Source organism: Felis catus, chromosome B4 (assembly GCF_018350175.1).
Source record: "Felis catus isolate Fca126 chromosome B4, F.catus_Fca126_mat1.0, whole genome shotgun sequence".
NCBI classification, from domain to species: domain Eukaryota; kingdom Metazoa; phylum Chordata; class Mammalia; order Carnivora; family Felidae; genus Felis; species Felis catus.
Genome location: NC_058374.1, coordinates 139105635 through 139128523, shown reverse-complemented (window position 1 = coordinate 139128523; position 22889 = coordinate 139105635). Strand labels below are relative to the sequence as shown.

Sequence of the window (22889 nt, the reverse complement as noted above, 5' to 3'; positions counted from 1 at the left end):
CACATCCAATCGTCCCGGAGAAGCAGAGGGCATGGTGGTTCTTTTTCTCCTGAGGTGCCATAACCCTCTCCTTTGTCCAGAGACTTCTCGCACTGACCACCTGCCCCTCCCCACAGGCTGGGGTTGGACGATGATTTACCCACTTACAGGGGATCTGAGTTCTACTTCTGCTGCAAGAGTAGCTTGTGCGTGCTTTTATTTGCTGCGCGTGTTGATTTACACGGTTTCTCAGAGGTAGCGCAAAACAGCGCAGGTAGGTGGCCTTCTGGAATTGCCAATTCACTCCTGACAGATATTCTGGCTGGATAAAGACTCTAGAGTTACATTCTTGCAGCATGTTGAGGCTATCTTTTCATATCTTTGTTGAGAAGTCAGTTTTCAAATAGCCGTTCTTAGAAAATAACTCTTCTCCAGATGCTTTACAACTTTGTCTTTAGTTTCATTAAACTTCATGAGGATGCAGTTTTCCCATTAGTAATTCTCCTCTGGATCCACTGGTCTCTTAAGTCTGTGAACTGGTGCATTTCGGTACTTTTGGAAAATATCTCAAGTTCCCATCTCTTCAAAGTCTTACTCATTCTCTCTCTTCTCCTCCTGTGTCTCCAAACAAATGTACATCAGGCTTCCTGCCCACACCCTCTACATCTCCTGCCTTCTGTGATTTCCATATTCTTACCCTCCGGGTTTTATTATGGCTATTTCCTTCCAACCACCTTCCAGTTCACTAATGTTCTCTTTATCTGTTTCTAACCACTAAGCTTTTAATTTGATTATCACATTTGCAATTCCAGAAATCCTATTTGGTCATTTTTCAAGTCTCTCAGACAAAATTATACAGTTTCCTATTCCCCTGCAGACACTTTCAAGCTTTCAAGCTTACTTGATTTTATTTCTTTGTACAGAGTAAGGGTAACGGTTTCTTGGTATATGCCTAAGAATTACAAAAGCACAACATTTTTTTGTGGACCAGCTTCTGTTACCTGTTGTTTCTACTTGGACTTACTTAAGGAGTTTCAAATAGGTGATAAGCTTTGATTGGATGCACATCATATTATTTGAAAGAATTCAGTTCTGGGACCTTGCTGAATCCAAGGGGGATTCAGGGAGGGAGGGAAAGAGTTTGCCTCGCTTCTCTTAGGCACTGTGAGTCCTCCATAGAGAAGTACCGTGATTGAGGTTCAAACAACCCTGGTCCTCCCAGGTGACGTGAACCAAGATTACGAGACTGTATGAGAACCGATTCCAATTTTTCCCTCATGGCCCCTCTGCTTGGTCCCAGAACACTTACAGGCATTTCTCATATTCTCTGTCCTGGGTAGCTAGGGTTTGGGTTGAACTCACTCGCTGTAGCAGACATCAAAGCAACAACTCCAGCCGGGACTATTTTTCCAGATTAGCAGATGCCCCCAGAATAATAGCAGCCTTCAGTGCTGGGCTTATCTCTCCGGGCTCCAGAATTCTCTTAGAATGTAGCCAGCAAGTTTTGTCTTTTTGTTGGCAGTTCAATGCTTTGGAGAAACGTTTCCTTTATGTTCTTTCTCTTTCTTTCTTTCTTTCTTTCTGTCTTTCTTTCTTCTTTCTTTCTTTCTCTTTCCTTCCTTCTTTTCTTTCTTGCTTCCCCGTTTGTTTGCTAGCTTTAAAACGAATCCTCTCCAGTTTGTGCAGTGGGCAGCTTGGCTGAAATCGTCTGGCCCACCACCACCGGGTGAATTTGAATTTTCCAGTTTTATCCGTGTAATTAACGTCACCTTCTTAATCAACCAGCCCGTGTAGGTGTGCTCCTTCACCAAAGTGCCGAAAAGTTCTGAAATAAATACTGTCCTCTCCCCAAAATGCAGAAATGAGGCATTAGCTTTTTTTTTTTTAAAGCAATTTTGCCTTCCTAACACATCCTGCCCTTCATAAAATCTTTACAGTCCCTGCAAAAGTTCCAAGTCCACACTTTCTCTCTCCAAGAGGTGAGCAATGAAACGGGGGGAGGGTGACCTTCACGCAGCTGAGGCTGGCAGGTTCTCCTCCCGAGCAGTTGTGAGGGTCCTGGTGCCCACCGGCCAGAGGGCCCGACCTCTGCCAACCGTGTGTACTTCCTGCTTGGAAGGCCTGGGTATCTACAGGTCATCTGGGGATTTCAGGTTTCATCAGAGCAACGGTTACAGATAGGCTACATGGTATTACCTACTATGTAAACAAATCTTCTCTGTCCTGAAGAACTGATCCTTTAAACAAAAAAACCGCTGGATCAAGTACCCTCCTCAGAAATTATGCTGAAAAATGTGATTAATGAAAAAGTACACCTTTGGTTGGGATTCCTTTGGTCACCGTTGCTGCTCTTTCAAACAATCTTCCAGAAAATCTGCAACGGGCCTCTTTCTAAACCACGGCGACGGAGAAAATCAATCCAAGTGTCTCCCCAAACTGCAGCACGGGAACAGATGAACACTAAATACAACCTTCCAGCTTCCAGGAAAGTATAAAATACGCCTTCCGAGGGACACAAGAAGAGAAGAAGCTGCTAAGGATGTGTAATTCACATCCATTGCAAATCCTGTTTCCAAGAACGTAAGGAGACTGGGGGCAGCCGGGAAGCTGCCGGTGGGGAAAACCCAGCCATCTCGCAGAGATCTTGTCACACGGTTAAGAGTGAGTGCAGTTACGAAAGCAGGAAACAGTATTTTGAACAGACAGGTTGGAAAGCAGCTAAATATACTGAATCAATAAAGTATTATTGGAAGAACCGTGAAAAACTTCCATCGTATGGAAATCGGGTAATAACCATTAGATCCATCGTCGAAAATGAGATGCAACCAAGGAACAGAATGGAGTTTGCAACTTGTATGACTCCATTTTATAATGTCATCCAACAGTTCCCCAAACCGAGTGCCTTTCTGGGGGCGATGGCTGGAACGCCCACCACCCCATCACATCCTAAGCAACAGTACGATCTCTCGACACGTTCGGTGAAGTCACCTGCAAAGCTCACGTGAGGCTCTTCATGAAAGAGCCTTTCTCTTCTCTGTACCTCACCGCTGACCGGCTGGCGTCACAAATCCACGCCTCGTTCTGCTCGGTATCACTTCATTAATGCTCTGTTCGTTAATGTAACAAGCTGTCAGGAGAATATGCCCGGGATGGGCAGGCATTATCTCCCAACTTTCATTTCATTAAACTCTGCTGCTGCAGTATCACAGGCAGTTCCCCTATGATGTATAGGGGAAATTATTTAAAGAATGAACATAAAAAGTATTTCAAGGCCCCCACTTAAATATGAAAACATAATCTAGAATGGCCGAGCACACACTGTAATTTTTCCATAATATTAAAGATGTTACTTCCAGACTCGGTAATTAATTGGATTCCATGGAGAAATTACGCCAGCATCCTTGGTAGCAAAATGATGCACAAAGGCAGGGAACAGAGTGCCAAAGGACAGCCATAAACAACCATGCTGTCGCCCAGATTATGACAATCATCGGGCTTAATAAGGAGTGAGATCTGCCCGCTTCTGGTTCGCGCTCATTATTCCCTGCAAAGTGCCTGCGCTGAATTCTGATTACGTCGCCTTAATCGTGGCAAGGGAGAGGCTCTGGCCCAGAAGAATGCCCAGCCCTGCCCTGGGGGAGCCGGGCCCCACGGGCTGAGTGAGGACAGCATCGCCCGGGGCCGGGGGGCCAAGCCCGAGCCCCAAGCCTCGCGCCCACCTCCCCCCCCGCCCCCGCCCCACCCCGCGTGGCCCTCAGGGAGGTGGGTGCTCAGGAAGTGGGCTTACCGTCAATCCGGCTCACCAGCTCTTCCAACATTTTCACCTTCATCTGAATCCCAGGCTGGGCAAAGGTATAGTTGTCCTACGGGGAAAATAACAGCGGCTGTCACACGGGTAGAAAATAAAACACACGTTCCGAGGGGGAAAAGGTAGTGGAGCAAAGGTGGACACTTTCACAGCAGAACGAGTTCCCCAACTAGACTCATGTGTTACACACCAGACCGCGTCACAAGGCCAACACACAGCGCAATCCGGTTCGAGGTCGGGTCCAGCCCCTTCCTGACATCAGAGGGTGGGCACACCCATCTCAGGGGTATTCACTGGAGCATCTCTTTATGTAAACGTAGATGTTTACATTTAAAGTGAACAAACGGGGGGGGGGGGGGGGGGGGGGGGGCGGCGCCTGGGTGGCTCAGTAGGTTAAGCGGCCGACTTCGGCTCAGGTCATGATCTCGCGGTTTGTGGGTTCGAGCCCCGTGTCAGGCTCTGTGCTGACAGCTCAGAGCCTGAAGCCTGCTTCGGATTCTGTGTCTCCCCCACTCTCTACCCCTCCCCTGCTCAAGCTCTGTCTTTCTGTCTGTCTCTCTCAAAAATAAGTAAACATTAAACAAAACCCACAGTGAACAAACAGGCTCCCTGAGAAGTGCATGCTGGGTGCCGCTGCCTGGCTGGCGCACGGGCAGGAGGGACTCAGTGTCGCCGCAGGAGCAGGTGCGGAACGGTGGCCGGGCCGGTACCGACGGTGCTGGCGTCACGCCAACGGTCCAAGGGCCAATGACACGGCCACTGCACGAGGAGAGTGTGAGTGCGAGACCATTCTTAGTGAGGCCGGGTGAAGAAGGTGAAGGCATCGAGTGGGACAAGTCCTCGGTCAGACGGACCTGGAAAGGGAGCCCTGCTCTACTACTCAGGAGCTGTGTGGCCTTGGCAAGCGACATCCCCTCTCGGGGCTCGTTCTGTCATCCATACCGTGAGAATAATGCTGCCTTCTAGGCCTTCCTGACCAGGAAACCAGGTCAGGGGAAAAGGCTGGCGGGTCCAAGGCACCAGAGGCGCGAGAAACAAGGACGGGGCCCCAGCCAGCCTCCGGTCACCCTCCGAAGAGCCACTGGGCTCCCACAGGCACAAGCGTTCACACGGGGACACACAGGCAAGGCAGAGACAACCCCAAAGAGGTCCATGTCCAGAGCCGGCCAAAGGGCACGGAGGTGTTGATCCACTGACCGTGAGGAGTTATCCCACTGTGGTCATGGGGTCCTAACAAGTAGAAGGGGAGGAGGAGAGTTTGTGTGAGCACGAGAAAGACTCGACCCGCCATGGCAGCTCTGAAGATGGAGAAAGGGGCCGGAGCCAAGGGCGCCGGCTGGGAAAAGCCAAGGTTATGAGTTCTCCCTGGAGCCTCCGGGAAGGATGTGGCCCGGCCCACACCTTGGTTTAGCCCCAAGAGACACACATCAGAACCCTGGCCTCCAGAACCACGAGATAATAAATAACCTGTGTTGTTTTTAAGCCACTAAGCCTGTGGTGATTTGTTACAGCAGCAACAGGAAATGGATACGGGAGGTTTGGACGATGTTTTTTACCGGGGCCCCAGGGACCCACTGAAATAAAAGGATGAAGGGCGCCTCGGGGCTCGGTTGGTTAAGCGTCTGACTCTTGATATGGGCTGAAGTCATGATCCCAGGGTCGTGGGTTCAAGCCCCACATTGGGCTCTGCACTGAGCGTGGAGCCTGCTTAGGACTCTCTTCCTCTCCCTCTGCCCCTCTACCCTGCTCTCTCTCTCTCTCTCTCTCTCTCTCTCTCTCTCTCTCTCTTTAAAAAAAAAAAAAAGTGCCTACATGGCAGTGAGGGTTTTTTCCCCACGGACATGGAAAATGGACAGAGTCGGCCCTGATCGCTCACCGGGCGATGTCCCCCAAGTGGATTTCGAGTGACAGGCTCCAGGCTCCAAGCCAGGGCGTCTCTGCGAGGGCAAGACCAGGAAGGGTTGCGTGCACCGACCTAACCCAGAGCAACACCGAGGCACAAAAACATGGGCGCTCCCGAGGGGGACCCTCGGGTGCCTGGCATGACTGTCTCCAAGATCTGGTGACAGGCCTGTGTGTCCTGCTAAACCCTGAGCTCTGGAGAAGCGAGGCCTGTCAGGGACTCCTGTTTAATGGGCAGGACTCCTGGGCCTGAAGGAGCCGTGCACATCCCGACACAGCAGCACCCATTAAGGACAGAGCGTAACAGGGAAAAGAAATTTGGGGCTTGGACTTGAGCTTTTGCAAGGGTTAGCCTTCGAGACTTCATTTCTCCCTGGAAACTGGATAACAGAAGGAGATTTATATTCAAATTTGGAGCGCACTGCCTGGTTGGAAGTCTACAGGCTGTCATCCGACTGCCCAGCAGAATTTCTGATGAGCCGGGACCAAGAGCAGACCTGGATATGGTTCAGGATGAGGAAGAAACTGCAGAGTGACCCTGACGCCTTGCAGATCATTCCGTTAACGCTCAGTTCTGGCAAATTCCAGAGCCATCCAGGGCACATTCCAACACCCTCCCCCAGGGGTCCCAGGAGAACGGTCAAAGGTGCAGGAGCTTCACTTCGAGCTGGCGCGTCCTCACGGGCCGGGCCGTGGACTTCCTCCCCTCCTCCGGGGAATTCAGCCGCAGCCACTCCTGCACCGTCTCTATCCCCAGAACACTCACTGCAAAGAGGCAACTTCTCAACTGCTAAGCCCGGCAGCCAAGCCCAGCAGAATAGGCAGGCTGTGGGCTCAGCCCTCCTTCCACCGCTCAGAGCCAGCTAATCCCCCAGGAAGGCTGCTCCCCAGGAAAGCTCTCCACTCGGCGCCCCAGGGCGGCTCTGCCGCGTGGGCGGTCGGCCTGCCCTGCCCCAGCGCTGGCTCCGACGGGGTGGGTAAGCCTGAGTAAGCCTGGGATTCAGTCAGCCAGTTTATTTGGCTCTCACACTGAGATAGGATTTCAAGATTCTCATTTAGAAGAAATAAAAGGTATTCCTCAGTCTCCATCTGTCGCTATTTTGTTTTATTTCTCAATTTGTTCAAAACCCAGGTAGGGAAGATAGGTTTTCTTGGAACTCCAAACAATGTGAAAAGAAGAACAGCTGAGAGCCTTTAAAATTAAAAAAAAAAAAATCTGTATTTTAAAAGGACCAGAAAAGACTGATGGGGCAGGGGCTTGGTATTCTGGATTTGAGTCACAGGCAGAGAAGACCAGCCTTCAGACAGGCTCTGACCCTGATGACAAGATGGAGCTCGGAGGGCAGCGCCCAGCGAGGAGACCACATCGGTCAGCGGAGGGGGCCCAGGCCGTGGATGGCCCCACTCAGCAGCCAGCCAGCCTTTGAAGGGCCTGCCAAGGACAAGGTGTACGGGGAGAGGAATATTCTGCGACCCTAGTAACAGCCCCTCTGGGAGGCACGTGGCACTCATGCCCTCCCAGGGGGGTGCCCGCGGCCCAAGACCCCACAGGAGCAGCGCCTCTGATCAGACCGCGGGTTCTGCCTGCTCAAGGCCAGGACACCACCCCCAGCACCCGGTCCAAACACACACCTGCACACGCACTTTGTGCAGAACACATCTGCTAAGTGACGCGGTGAACGGGCACACGAGATGCTACACATTGATAGAAATGTGAACAGTAATAATATCACTCCCTTCACAAAAAGTAAACATTCATACCCTTCCAAACTGAGATCTGATTCTATGTCTTTCAAAACGAATACAATACACAAAACTTACTGGCGGAAGGAAGAAAGGTCTGAGGAATACAGTGACCTCTTGGGGAATGTTTACAGGGGGAAAAGTCTGCGTTCGCAAGAAACCATCAAAGCAGGCGCACACGGGGTGGGGGGGGGGGGGGGGCCTCGCATCTGTTGCTACCTTCCACCTCACACTCTGGCAATAACAAATAGCACTTCCTGTGCTCTTCAGGAGAAAAGGAGAATAACATGTTTTGAAGGAGCACTTCAGGGAAGAGCTGAAAATTAAATTCACAGGGGCTCAGCTGGAAGGACCCACAGCACCCACCTACTGAGGCACGCAGCTCCAGGGGCGCTAGGAACCCCGCCTGCACCTGACAGGGGCTGTGCCCTGGACCAGCCCCGCCTCCTGGCCTGCCTCCAGGCCCGCCCCCAGACCCGCCTCCTGAGCCCCGCCTCCCGAGCCCCGCCTCCTGGCCTATCTCCAGAGCCCCGCCTCCAGAGCCCCTCCTCCTGGTCCGCCTCCAGAGCCCCGCATCTAGAGCCCCTCCTCCTGGCCCCCCTCCAGAGCCCCGCCTCCAAAGCCCCGCCCCCAAAGCCCCGCCTCCTGGCCCGCCTCCCAGAACTTGGCTTCCCTCTTACTCTGAAACCACATCACCCTCCTCACCCCCCTGGACCTGCCCCCAAACAACTCGGCAAGCCCTTTCCCCAAACACCGGCCTGAAAGACTTCTGTGGCCTTCACCTCTTACGGGCGCCCGCAGGCCATCTGGCACAGCCCCGGACAAAGTGTCCCACGGGGGCCCTGGCAGCACACAGGTGAGACAGCAAATGCGGCAGCCACAGCCACGCTCGGCGCTCGCCCATCGGGACGTCACCCCGGTTACCGCAAGGAACGCAGCATCCGATACACGGCCCCACGGTGTCGGACTGTAAGCGCCTTCATTGCCCCAGGAACCACTTACTGCATCCTGCCGTGGGCCAGGCGACACGCCGAGTCCCGGCACAGATGGGACTGCCGTCCTCAGACAGGCTTGTGTGCAAGGCCAGCCCTCCCTCCCTCGGCTGGTGCCTGAGTGTTTCGGGAGTGTTCCCGTCATTCCCTAACAAGGAAGAAACGCCCAGGGTGCCTCAACTGACAGTGTAGCTTATGCTGAACTGCGTTCCTTCCAGAGTCTGGAATTCTGAAAAACGCCGGGCAGAGGGTGTCCAGGTGACGAGCTCTCAAGAGGAGCCGGCACGGAGTCTCTGACAAGCTCCCTGCAGGACATTTCACACCTGCCGCCAGGACTCGCTGCCGGGGGCGTTAACCTCCACCAGGGCAGGCCACGAGGAAGCTTACCCCTGTTGCCTCTGTGCCTCCCCCCACCCCGCCCCCCGCTTGGCTGGCTCTGCTCTACATGCTGGCCCTGGAAGGAAGCCGGGCCCTGAGTCCTATGTACTGAGTCCCAGGAGGCAGTGAACCTCCGGGTGGTCTTCGGGGAGACACAGTTGGGGAGAAAAACAGGGCCCTTCTGTTCACAGAGAGAGAAGAGTCAAGCAAATGATCGTCACAGAGGCCATGCGAGCGCACGTGACGGGCTCACTGTGATCCGGGAAGCCCCTCCTGCCATCACAGCGCAGAACAGGGAGCCTCTCCTGGGGGCCAGGCGGACGGTGAGGCCTGAGCAGAGATGCAGAAAGAAGGCAGCAGGGTGCAGGACGGCCCTGGCAGCAGCCGAGAGCAGGGCACCCTCCCAGGAGGGGACCGAGGAGTCCTCATTATATGACGGCCGGTACAGCTGGAGGGGCAGAGGGGAGGCTGTGGTGAGGCAGGAGAAGACCATTCCGAGGCTGGGAGACCACGTGGGAGCAGAGCTGTGGAACGAAGGTAGGGATACAGACATGGGGAGGACCGCGGTTACCAGATCCACATTCTGGAAGACGCCTGTGGCTGCGAGGGGCAGAGCGGACGCGGGGGTGTCGGGTGTGAGACCACCGCCCTGATCCAGGCCAAAGGACGACCAGAGCTCCTCACTGGACACAGGCCCCCCGAAGTATCCAAACTGCTTTCAACGACCCGCACGACCTGTTGGGTTTTTGAACTTGAACATGGGGCTCTTCATTTATTGCTCTGCGCTCGCTCACTTGATTGGTTCTCGGGTGGCATTCCAGGCAGCTGCACTCATTCTGAATCTTGATTATGTCATCTATCACATTAGCCGTCCCTGCAAGCTTAGAGGCGCTGCTGAAACTTACACCCTCCGTGTCCTCATTACACACTCCGAGAAGAGGGGGGGAAGGACGAGGGTAAGGACGGAGCGCCACGGGAGACCACACTCAGGTGGAGGGGCGTCGTCCAGTATGTGAGGCCAACTCCCCCCTTGGTTCCTGCGACCTTAATTCCTCTGGTCTCCGGTTTTCTCATCTACAAATGAGAGAGGAAGGGCCCCTTCACAAGGCACTGGGGATACGAAATGAGTCATCACTGTACCTCAAGAACTTGGACCCACCCTTCCACGGTGACACCGGTCACGGACAGTGGTGAAGATGGCGGCTCCCTCCCACAGCCCGGACACGGCGGCCAGCGCTCCCACCGCCAGCCACTCTGAAAACGGGGAAGATGGTAAATGCCCGTCTTCAGCCACTGGCTGGCATTCTGCCAAAACCATGGAGCCAGTAAAAAGGGCAGCGGTCGTCAAGGGTCTGCGAGGAAGAGAGGGTGAAGGGCTGGAGCACAGGGGATTTTTAAGGCACAGAAACCACTCTATGTGATACTGTAATGGTGGACACGTGCCATTAGACATTCATCCAAACCCACAGAATGTCCACCACCAAGAAAGAACCCTGACGTAAACTCTGGACTTTAGCTAATAATAATAAACCAGCATTGGCTTATCAGCTGTACCAAGTACATCATCCTAATGCAAGATGTTAATGCTAGGAGAAGCCGTGTCTGTCAGGAGGTGGTGAGTACACAGGAACGATACTTTCTGCTTGGTATTTCTGTACACCTGAAACTGCTCTAAAACATAAAGTCCGTTAACTTTAAGTCTACTAATTTTTAAAAATGCTCAATTCATCCAGAAGAAGGTAGAAAAAAGGAGGAAGTAAGAAAAATGAACACAAAATAAAGAGCAGAACAGCAGCCTACACACCAGCCATACAAATAATTACACTGGAAACAACCTATGAACGTATGTGAACTAAACACACTTAAAAGAGGAAGCAAATCCAGCTGTAAGTAATGAACAAGAAACGCACTCTAAACAAGAAGATGCCAGTAGATCACAAGCAAAGGGGTAAGAAAGACGCACCAAGACTAAGACAAAGGATGGCAGAACGGCTGCATTAACATCACAGGGACTGGGCTCCAGCACAGGGAGCACAACCAGAAACAACGAGGAGAATTTCGTATCAATAAACAAAAATAGGGGCACCTGCGTGGCTCAGTCGGTTAAGTGTCTGACTTCAGCTCAGGTCATGATCTCACGGTTCATGAGTTCAAGTCCTGCATCAGGCTCTCTGCCGTCAGCGTGGAGCCTGCTTGGGATCCTCTGTCCCCCCGTCTGCCCCACCCCGACCCGTGCGTGCGTGCATATGCGTGCACTCTCTCTCTCAAAAATAAATAAAAACATTTTTAAAAAAGAAATAAACAGGGTGCCTGGTGGTTCATTTCATTAAGCGTCCGACATCAGCCTAGGTCATGATCTCGCTGTTCCCGAGATTGAGCCCCACATCGCGTTCTGTGCTGAGAGTTCAGAGCCTGGAACCTGTTTCAGATTCCGTCTCTCTATCTCTCTCTCTCTCTCTCTCTCTCTCTGCCATTCACCCACTCAACACTTTGTCTCTCTCTCTCAAAAATAAATATTAAAAAAAATGTTAAGCAATAAACAAAAATACTAAATATAAATTCATTAAGAAAACCTAAAGCCTAATCCTACATGTGCATATCTAATAAATGACATTCAAATAATGTGAAGCAAAACTGAAAAAACTAAAGAAGAGACAAATCAATGGTTGTAGTTGGAAATTTCAGAAGTCTTCACTCAGTAGTGGATAGGAAAAGTAAACAGAAAATCAGCAAAAGCAGAGAAGACTAGACTAACACTATCAACCAACCCGACCCAACTGACATTTACGGAAACTCCCCCCAACAAAGCAGAGCACACGTTCTTTCCAAGGACACATGAAACGTTAACCAAGGCATACCATGTGGCAGATCTCAAAACAAGTAGCAGTAAAGTTAATTATCAACGCTAGGAATGAAAGATAGCACTATAATTCCTCTAGACATTAAAAGAATTAAGAAGTATAGGGGCGCCTGGGTGGCTCAGTCAGTTGGGCATCCGATGTCAGCATGTCCGACGTCGGCTCAGGTCATAATCTCACATCATGACCCGATGTGAGTTCGAGCCCCACGTCGGACTCTGTGCTGACAGTTCAGAGCCTGGAACCTGCTTCGGATTCTGTGTCTCCCTCTCTGTGCCCCTCCCCTGCTTGTGTTCTCTCTCTCTCTCTCTCTCTCTCTCTCTCTCTCTCTCTCTCAAAAATAAAAACATGCTTAAAAAATAAAAAAAAAAAGAATTGAGTATTATGAATGACAATATGCCAAGAAATTAGACAATTTCTTTAAAATGACCACATTCCTTAAAAGACACAAATTTTCAAAATTGACAAGAAAATAACTAGAAAATCTGGAGCCCTACCTAGAGCAGAAATTGAATTTATAGTTAAAACTTGCCCACAAAGAAAGTTCCAGGCCAAGATGGTTTCACTGCTGAATTCTGTAAAATATTTAAAAGAGAAATAATAGCAAACTTACAAAACTATTTCAGAAATTATAGAAACACTTCATGAGACCACCATTTCCCTAATGCTAAAAAAGAAAAAGATGGGGAGCCTGGGTGTCTCAGTAGGTCATGCCGTGTAGCTTGTGAGTTTGAGCCCCACGTGGGCTCACTGCTGTCAAGCGCAAAAGCCTGCTTCGGATCCTCTGTCTCCCCTCTCTTTCTGCCCTCCACCCACTCATGCTCTCTCTCTGTCTCTCTCTCTCTCTCTCTCTCTCTCTCAAAAATAAACCATTTAAGGGGCTCCTGGGTGGCTCAGTCGGTTGAGCGACCGACTTCGGCTCAGGTCATGATCTTGCAGTTTGTGGGTTCAAGCCCGCATTGGGCTCTATGCCGACAGCTCAGAGCCTGGAGCCTGCTTTGGATTCTGTGTCTCCCTTTCTCTCTGCCCCTCCCCAACTTGTGCTCTCTCTCTCTCACTCTCTCTCTCTCTTTTTCTCTCTCAAAAATAAACATTAAAAAAAATTTTAAATAAATAAATAAAACATTTTTTTAAAATAAAATTTATTTTTAAATAAAACATTTTAAAAAGTTAAAGGAAAAAAAGGAGGGGGTGCCCGGGTGGCTCAGTCAGTAAGTGTCCAACTTCAGCTTGGGTCATGATCTCACGGTTCTTGGACTCAAGCCCCGCGTCGGGCTTTGTGCTGACAGCTCGGACGGAGCCTGGAGCCCACTTTGGATTCTGTGTCTCCCTCTCCCTCTGACCCTCCCCTGCTCACACTCTGTCTCTCTCTCTCAAAAATAAATAAACATTAAAAAAATTTTAATTAAAAAATAAAATTTAATTAGAAAAAAGAAAAAGACATTAGAAGGAAAGTAAGTAGAAAACAATATTCCTTGTAAAAAGGGATGTGAAAATCTTTAAATATATATTACCAAAGAAAATCTAGAGACATAGAAAAAGGCTAATATGACAAAGGGGGGTTTGTCTCAGGAACACAGGTCGGCTTAACAATTAAAAAATAATTAGGAGGGCGCCTGGGTGGCTCAGTCGGTTAAGTGACCGACTTCAGCTCAGGTCGTGATCTCACAGTCCATGAGTTCGAGCCCTACGTCGGGCTCTGTGCTGATAGCTCAGAGCCTGGAGCCTGCTTCAGATTCTGTGTCTCCCTCTCTCTCTGACCCTCCCTCATTCATGCGCTCTCTCTGTCTCAAAAATAAATAAACATTAAAAAATAATAATAATAATTAGGGTCCTTTACGATATTAACAGAATGAACAAAAAAATTACATGATCATCTCAACAGAAGAAAAAGCACTTGACAAAATACCAATTCATAATTTAAAAGACTCAGCAGAGCAAACCAGAATCTCCTTGTCCTGGTCTTCTTCTACCAGATCTTAAGAATTCTGTCCTCAACCTCTTATTCCATTATTTACCAGCATTCCTCAAATAAACCAGGGTGCTTATTAAAAATATAGACTCCTTGTCTGTGGAATTTGCACTGTCAGCAACCACCCAAAAAAGGGCATCCACAAAAAGCCAACAGCTACCATCAGACTTAATGCTGAGAGCCTGAATGTTTCACCCTCCCCACCAGTATCTGGGAGGACATAAAAAAGTTTGCTCTCATCACTTGAGGACCTTGACAATGCAATAAGGCAAGAAAGGAAAAAAAAAAAAAAAGCCATGTATGCTATATAGAAAGAAGTAAAACTCTCTTTATTTGCAGATGGCATGGCTGTGAACAGAGAAACTCCTAAGGCATCTACCAAAAAGCTCCTAGAACGACTAAGTGAATTTAGCAAGATCACCAGAAAGGTGTGGCACATTACATTTTCCAAAAGTGACCACGACAGTGTCTCCTATCCCACATGCTCTTTTATTATGTGATCATGCCACTCCTGTATCAAGCCTCCCCCTCTTCCCCCCGCCAAGCCCAGGTACCAGATACTCACACGTAAATGGGTGAGCCTTTGGGTGATTCCAGCCCCTAGGCATCAACTTGTGCCGACTTTCAAGTCTTCCCACCTGAGACTCCAGACACTGTGGCACATGGGTAAGCACTACATGCCATGCCCTAACTGAAATCCTGTCCGAAAGCATCTTGTGGGCAAAATAAATTAGTTCCTTTAAGTCAAGAAATTTGGAGCAACTTATTACGCAACAATACTAGCTAGAAAAGGATATCAGGTTACAAAACCAATTGTATTTGTTTATACTAGCAGCAAAAAGTGAAAAACAAAATTGACAAACAAAGCTATACCACTGAAAGTAGCATCAAAAAAAAAAAAACAAACCCAACCTATTTAGAAACAAATTTAACAAGATACACTGAAAATCACAAAATGTTTGTGAGGATAAATTTTAACATGTCTATCTATGTTAAGAGACTCCATATAGTTAATACTATTAATTCTGGGGAAATTGACATATAGATTCAACATAATCCCATTCAAACCCCAGCTCCTATTGTTTTTTTAAGGTTTTCTTGGTAGGAAGTGGCTACTGGTAAACTTTATATAAAAATGTAAAGGAGCAAAAATATGCGTGACAATTTATTTTAAAAAGAACAAAGTTGGAGGACTTTCTCTACTGGACTTTGAGAAAAGCTACGGTAATTAAGACAGCATGTACTGGCGTAAAGATCCATTAACAGAACAACGGAACAGGAAGAGTGTCCAAAAATACACACACACTTACACAAACATGTGATTTGCAGAAAAAGTACCAAAGCAATCTATTTTGGGGGCAAAAAAACTATTTTCAACAAATGTGCTACATTAACTAGGAAACTAGGATACCCTATATTTTAAAAATAAACTCTGATGCCTTCCTCACACCATACAGAAAAATTAAGTCAAGTTAGATGATAAACCTTGAGGTCAAACCAAAAATTATAAAGCTTCTGGAAGAAAAACCTAAGAGAATACTCTGGCATCCTGGGAGTAGGGAAGGATTTTTAGTTAGGACACAAAGAAAACAATTAACAAAGAAGAAAAAAATGATAAATTCGATTTCACCAAAAAATTTTTCCGATCATGAAAAACCGTTTTCAAAAAAAAGGAGCGATCTACCACCAACCTGGGGAAAATATGCTCCCACTTCCCCCCCCCCACTCTCTATACACACACATACATATCTTTTTTAAAAAGAATTTTTTTTAAGATTTTATTTTTAAGCAATCTCTACACCCAACGTGAGGCTTGAACCCACGACCCCGTGATCAAGAGCCCCACACTCTCCTGACAGAGCCAGCCAGGCGCCCCATACACGCACGTCACTTCACAGAAGACCGCCATCCAGCACACGCAGAGAAGCCAGAGAAGGACGGTGCTGCTGAGAAGAGACGCAGCCCGACCTCGCATGTACCGCTGCTGGGTGTGCGGACAGCAGGGCCCCCTCCGGGGGTCCTAAGTACACCCCCACAGCATGACCCACCACGTCTACCCCTGGGCGCTGACCCAAGAGAAATGGAGCGCACGCCAAGCAGGAAGACGTGCCCACGAATGTTCACAGAAGGTGTACTCCCATCAGCCAAAGGCCGGCAACAGCCTCGGCCTGCACCGAGAGGCGGACCGACACACAGGCCGGGATCTCTTCGAATGGGGAACTACTACTTGGTAATTAAAAGGGATGAACTATTCATTCAGGCAACAACACAGATTTTACATTTTTCAATGCTATTGTGAATTGAATTTTTTTTTTAATTTTCATTTCTAAATTGTTTGCTGCTCAATGACTCATTCTTAATGAATCTTCTGCTGCAGCCCAGTAACCAACACAGTCTTCTCTGTTTAATAACCCTTTCCAGAATGTTGCCAAGAATTCTCAATTTTATCGGCGAGGGCTCTAAAATCACATCTCTCAAGATTCTCCCCCACACGGAGCATGATTCATCTAGTGTTGGAGACAGGAACACGTCTACGTGGACCAGGGCCGCCTTCTTCATTCCTCCCTCCACGGGGCTGGGCACGAGGCCCGCCTCTCCGTCCTTCCGCATGACGGCCCTGCCGCTCCTTCCGGGAGAAGATGGAACCAAATCAGGGCCAAGTGGACCGCCTTCCCCTCGGCCACCTTTCCGGGCACCAGACCAGCCCCTCGCTTCTGGGGTTTCCATCGAGCTTAGCTGGGAAAGAACAATGTCCCCAGACCTCTGGCCACCCCGGGCTCTGGCTGTCGAAGCTCATTTCTAAGGATTCTGGGCCACCTTCCAAGCCGGTCGTGGGCCCCTCTCCTTCTTGGAGCATGAAGCTCTCCAAGGGCTCCCCGTACCCGCTCTGTTTTCCCGTGATATGTCTGTCCCTTTTCTCCTCGCTGGTGTTCCCGCCAACAGCTGGCGCACAATGGCTGCATTTGAGGGGCAGAATGCGCCGCAGCCCCTGGGGCCGTCACTTTCCCTGACACGCTTCCCCCGCCTTCTCTCTGACAAGTTCCAGGATAATGCGGTCCCTCTCCCCAGCATCCCCATCACTCCCCCGTGCCACCAACCAGTTCTCAGAATTGAATGATTCTTCCCCAAGGATACGAAATGTAAATGACTAATTATAAAAGGCAACGGTTCCTTTCTACTCAAAAAAGCTGTCCTGTTAAGTAATGAATCCAAGAGTAATAGTGTGACTCCAGGGGAGGCAAACAGGGAAGCCGTAATTCAACAAGTAATAGCTCCAGACAGCCCAGTACTGGTGCTGTTAGTGAGATGGGAACACGGCGGGGGGGACGCGCCTGGGTGGCTCAGTCCATTAAGCATCTGACTTCGGCTCAGGTCATGATCTCACAGTTTGCAGGTTCAAGCTCTGCATCAGACTCACTGCTGTCCACACAGAGCCCGCTTTGGATCCTCTGTTCCCATCTCTCTCTGCCCCTGCCCTGCTTGCACACACGCTCTCTCTCTCAAAAATAAATAAAACATTTTTTAAAAAACCTAAAAAAAAAAAAAAGACACACGGGTAAAAGCACAAGAAGAATCCCCCCAAAAGCCGGGAAGGCCCCCCTGGCCGCGTTGCCCCCCCCCCCAGCAGCTTCCACCAGCAGACAGCCATGTCCGGAACCGGCCCCTGGGCACGGACACCGCATCGTGCCGGAAGGCAGTCCCCCGTACGGAGGTTGCCCATCGGCCCAGAGGGGCTCAGACGGACTCCTATGAGCCACACCAAAAACGCCTCCCCCACGCCTGGCCACCGATCTCAAAGACCACTGGAAACGCACTCAGTGGAGCCACTGTAAGGAATAATGGCCCACCAGACTACTCTCAAAAAGCAGATCTCTCCGGCCGGCTGCCTCACGCACCCGGAGAACAAGGCCCACCAAGAGCAAAAACGCAGAAAGGGGCAGAAAGAAGCCCGGCTGTGAAAGAAGAGAAACTGAGGAGGAAAATGAAATACAGCGTTTCCCTAAATAAAACATCTGATCTCGAAAAGGCGTTTACAATCACAGCTACTGCACGACTGAGGAAGGAACCCGCAGAAACAGTCCCAGCGCTGAGGACAGTCACCACTGAAGCTGAGAAGATACAGAAGAGGCACGCGCTGTCACCCCCGTCTGCGCCCAGCCTGCCCGGGCCGCCCTCCCGCGCTGTGGAAACGTCCCACGGCACGCTCCACCGGGCGGAGCCAAGCCACCCGCTTCACCACCAGACAGAGGATTTCCTCATAACTGCGTCCGCTTCTCGAGACAAAACCATCAATCAGAGTAACTAGCGGGGTCACACGAGCCGAAGACATCTGCCCAGATGTGCCGACTGTAAACCCAGCCTTCTTTCCACGTCGCATCTCTTAATGGGGTACTGTGAAGGTTCCTCCCCGGGCAGGACTGTTCGTGCCCTGCCTGACGGTTACTACCCTGATACCTGCCCTCCAACTGCCAGTGGCACCCCCCCCATCACAGCAACCCCCGAAACACCCAGACACTCCCCAGCGACCCCAAGGAGGCAGCGTGGAACCCCACCGCCCCCACCCCACTGACGGTGCTCACGGCGGCACCACAGCGGACGAGGCCTGCAGAGCCTGCCCGGCGCTCTCCCCTGGCCCAGCCCTCCCCGTCCGTCCCGCCGCCACCTGGCCCAACACACCTTCCCTGAGGGTGTTTCTCTTCTCCCAGCACCAATGCCCCGCAATAAAAACAACGTCCTCTCGGGGCGCCTGGGGGGCTCAGTCAGTTGGGCGTCCGACTTTGACTCAGGTCACGATCTCACGGTTTGTGGTTCGAGCCCCGCGTCGGGCTCTGTGCCGACAGCTCAGAGCCCGGAGCCTGCTTCACACTCTGTGTCTCCCTCTCTCTCTGCCCCTCCCCTGTTCACACTATCAAAAATAAATAAGCATTTAAAACAAACAAACAAACAAAACGTGCTCTCAACAAAACCTAGTGGAAGACACCATCCGTCAGAAACGGGTGAGCAGGAAATGACCTGGGACGACCAAAGTATGGGCCTTTCTCAGAGGTGCCAGAGCCGACCCAGCTGTCCAGCCGTGGACTCGGGCCGCTCTCCTGTTCCCCAGGGAGTCCGATGAGTCCACTCCCAGCAGGAGCGCCTATCTCCCCACCCGGTGCTCCGTGGTAACAGCCAGCTGGCCGTTTTTATCACGTGCCACGCGAGCTCGCTGTGGGTGGAGGCATGATGTTCCACATGTGGCCAGTAGCTCAACCTATTAAGTCCGTGGCGCAAATATGCCGTGATCTTTCAAATTCTCGTCTGCTTGACCTGCCAGTCACTGAGGGGCGGGAAACCTGGAGCCAGGCTGCGAGGGTCTGAAGCCCAACTCTGCAACCTACCAGTCCCACCGTGGGAGACATTCACAGACACGCTGCAGGGAAACTGAGGTAACGAACAGTTAAATGCAAACAACTCAGACAGCGTCTGACATGGGCAGTGTCTTCTGCACTCCTTACACATTTCCGCCTCTCCTCTTCCCCGCCGGCCCTCCACGCACATACTCACAAGATACAGTTATATACACACACACGCAAAATGTCATCAAAGCAGACGTTCAGGATTGCGTCTTCCCAGTAAATTTATCCACTTATCCCTCGGCAGTGATGCTCTTTATCCCAAATAATGCTTTCCACCTTAAAATCTATTTCATCTAATAGCTGCATAAGAGGTACACCACTGCCTGGCTATTATCCTGGTTAGCGCTGACCTGTTGTGTTTCTCCCAATCCCTTCCTTCCTGCCGTCGTGTAATCTTAGGTTTCAGGTGAGGGTCTCATAAGTGGCATAGAGCTGGATCCCTCTCGTAAATCCAAGCTGGCCTCACAGCTACTCTCCTCCAGAGCACCAAACACATCCCACCTCATTGTAGCCTCTGCTGTTCCAGATGCAGCCTGTTTCCCATTGAACCGTCCGCCCAAGCGAATCACCTGTCCATCGCTGGCTGATCCTGTAATGTCTTCTCTGACCTTCCGTGTTTAGTGGCTTCACTCGTTTCGCCAGGTGCAGTATCTTAATTCCTCCAGCACCCGTGGGTGCTGGAAAGTTCCCAGCTACCACCAGCCACCCGAGGAGGCTCCCGCAGCGTGTTTTCCCATTCCTGAACTATTGTTCCTTCTCTTGTGCCCAAACCTCTCCTCCAAACCCGTGCCCTCTCTCAGTACTGCCCCCCCCCGCCCCAGAACCTTGTCATTCTATTAACTAATCCTCTCTTCTGCTGTATCTACGGAATTTTGAATATTAACCACGGCAAGTTCGGTTGCTAGAAGTTCTGTCGGGCTCTTTTTTAAAATCTGTTTCTTCGGGGGCGCCTGGGTGGCGCAGTCGGTTAAGCATCCGACTTCAGCCAGGTCACGATCTCGCGGTCCGTGAGTTCGAGCCCCGCGTCAGGCTCTGGGCTGATGGCTCGGAGCCTGGAGCCTGTTTCCGATTCTGTGTCTCCCTCTCTCTCTGCCCCTCCCCCGTTCATGCTCTGTGTCTCTCTGTCCCAAAAATAAATAAAAAACGTTGAAAAAAAAAATCTGTTTCTTTGGAGCCTTATTCCTCGTGTCCATTGTTTGAAAGCTCCCCGTGTTTTGGTTCTGTTCCCATCGCTGTTGTCGACGTCAGGTCCCTGGGGTACATCCCTCCTCCGAATCACAGCGCCAGCTGTGTGTGTGTGGCACACGCCTTCTCGGTCTCGTGCTTTCTCTATCGTGAGCTGGTCTTCAGGGGGTTTTTCTTCGGGAAAACCATGGGGCAGGGCGGCCCCTCGGGCAGTGTTTCTCCAGGGCTGCCAGCCAAGTGTCGTGGTCCCGGGGACCCTTTCAAGTGGTCTCTGGGATCAAAGCCGCGTTCCTAATAACAGCAACGCTGCCACACGCTCTCGGTGAAAAAGATAAATGAAGGCAATTTCATTTAAGGACGTCCTTGATGAAGTAGGAAAAGTTCTTAATTTTATGATCAATCGCATCAAATCTCAACCCTTGAGTAAACATTTTCTCCAAAATCCACGTGGCAAAGCGGGAAGAACCAGAAAACCAAAAGAATGGTGACTTCTTCCCCCAAAAGCACCTGGTACAATTATGTGGGCTGTGAGCTGAATTAGATACATTTTTCAAGAAACGTCATTTTTTTTTTTTTAACTAGCAAAAAATGACTAACAGGCAAACTGGTTATTCAAACTTGGGTTTTTGGCAGACATTTTCTCAAGAATGAACAAAGACTGTCGCTTCAACGAAAACAATCTACAGTATGTGTTGCCGATAATAATATTTGAGCTTTTAAGCCCAAATCGGAATTTTGAAGAACTTTTATCTGCTACTCTGGGTTCAACGGGTTCTTCTTATAAGACGTCAGTAAATACAACAAGCGGGAGTTTTTGACGCCATGTGGGGGAGCGTGTCGGCGTCCAGATCTGCACACCCCAGACATCCGACCTTCTCCAAATGGCCAACGTCTGATGTCACAGAACCGCACGCGGGCAAAACATCCGCTCAGAGTGCAGGACAGGCCAATGGATTTTAACGTAACTTGGTACAAAACGTTCACTGATGTGGCTTCCAATGTCACACGGCAGTAACCTTAGGAAGCTGCCACCTGCCAAGCCGCGTCACAGTGTTAAAGAGAAAACGTCCACGGTCATGGGAAAGGACTATGAAAATTCTCCCTCCTCCAACGACCTCCCTATGTGCGGCTGGGCTGTTTTCACACAGTCCCATCAAAAGCAACGCCTCACAACAGACTGAGCACGGAAGCACACGTGAGAATGCCACGGTCTTCAGTCACGTTACAGAGAGTCTTACCACAAAGAAGCACAGTGCCTGTCCTCTAAATAGCTATATTGTGAAAACATTAGTTCATCACAGAGATACGTTACTTATAACAGCATGTAACGTGTTCATCGTTGTTATTTTTGGATAAACTAATAAATATGTTCAAATTATTGCCATTTGAGTTTCTAACACAGTAAGGATTGTGAGAATTAACCCACAGAGGTAAAAGCTCTTTGTGCAATTCAGGACTCTTTAAGACTGAGACACGAGAGGCGCCTGGGTGGCTCAGTTGGTTAAGCGTCCGACTTCAGCTCAGGTCAGGATCTCGCGGTCCGTGGGTTCGAGCCCCGCGTCGGGCTCTGTGCTGTGCTGATGGCTCAGAGCCTGGAGCCTGCTTCGGATTCTGTGTCTCCCTCTCTGTCTGCCCCTCCCCCCTTCATGCTCTCTCTCTCTCTCTCTCTCTCTCTCTCTCTCTCTCTCAAAAATGAATAAACGTAAAAAAAAAATGAAAACAAAGACTGAGACACGAAGCTGGAGAGCTTCGACAGGAGAACTGTGTCACCTCGGTTTCTGGGCAGCACCCAGACTCCCCACGCAGGAGAAGTTCTGTCTTAGTTGCATACCGGGCCGGGGCAATATCACCTCAACTTTCACGCGTTACCGTGTCTGATCACTCGCTTCAAGTTTACCAGCATCCACCGGTGGGGTCATTACTCCTCGTTTCTGGAGGACTCCCCTCACCGAGGAGTCCAGTGAGTCTACGCATTTCAGCCGATTTTTGCTCACCATCACCCAGCGCCTCCAGGCACATGCTGGGAGCAAGCGGCGTCTCCTCGGTCCTGGCCTGCCGTCCTCCTGGGGCCAGAGCCCCCACCCCCCGCCCCCGGAACCCCTAGAATTCCGTCCTCCATCGGCAGTCCTCTGGCCGCACCCCTGGCCACCAGGAGACACACCCCACGGGGACAGCAGGCAGGCAACCGCGCGCGGCACCTGTACAGGGCGGGTGTGTGCCACGCCGTGGCCAAATGCAGAACAGAGTCTCAGACCGAGGCCCCAAGGGGAGCCAAACCACAGCTACGTCTCCAGAAAAATGAGCAGATGCGGCGTTTGCCCTCCAGAACTTATCCAGCACGATGGCAGTCATTTCCCCTGGTTCTAGCTGGACACGGTCATACAGCCGAGTAGAAACCCGCAGGCTTCAGGGCTCAAATGTGGGTCCCAACACGTGCTCCTTGATCCCCGGCAAGGGATCTCTCTGCGTGGGCTCTCTCAGGGCTGTGACATCGTTTCTGCCGTGAGGCCGAGGACCACCGAGGGCGCGCTGGGCTGTCACTGCCTCACCCCTGTCCCGCCGTGACTGCCACTGACCACGGGAAGCCCAATCACTGGTGAGGGAGCCGCCGCACCGACTTGGCCCAGCGACTCTGCGTCCCTGCAGCCCCCCTGGCATGTGGATTTCGCACAACCT

The 22889-nt window shown here is 50.7% G+C and overlaps 1 protein-coding gene across 8 annotated transcripts in view; it reads right to left on the bottom strand.

The window, feature by feature from the left end:
• The window catches only part of TBC1D22A (TBC1 domain family member 22A), a 326941-nt gene that overhangs the window by 113018 nt on the left and 191034 nt on the right, over positions 1-22889 (bottom strand). For all 8 annotated transcript variants that reach the window (XM_019835740.3, XM_019835736.3, XM_019835738.3 and 5 more), the window contains one exon: positions 3767-3842. In XM_019835740.3, coding sequence (XP_019691299.2) covers positions 3767-3842 — 76 coding nt within the window. The remainder of the gene's footprint in view (positions 1-3766; positions 3843-22889) is intronic.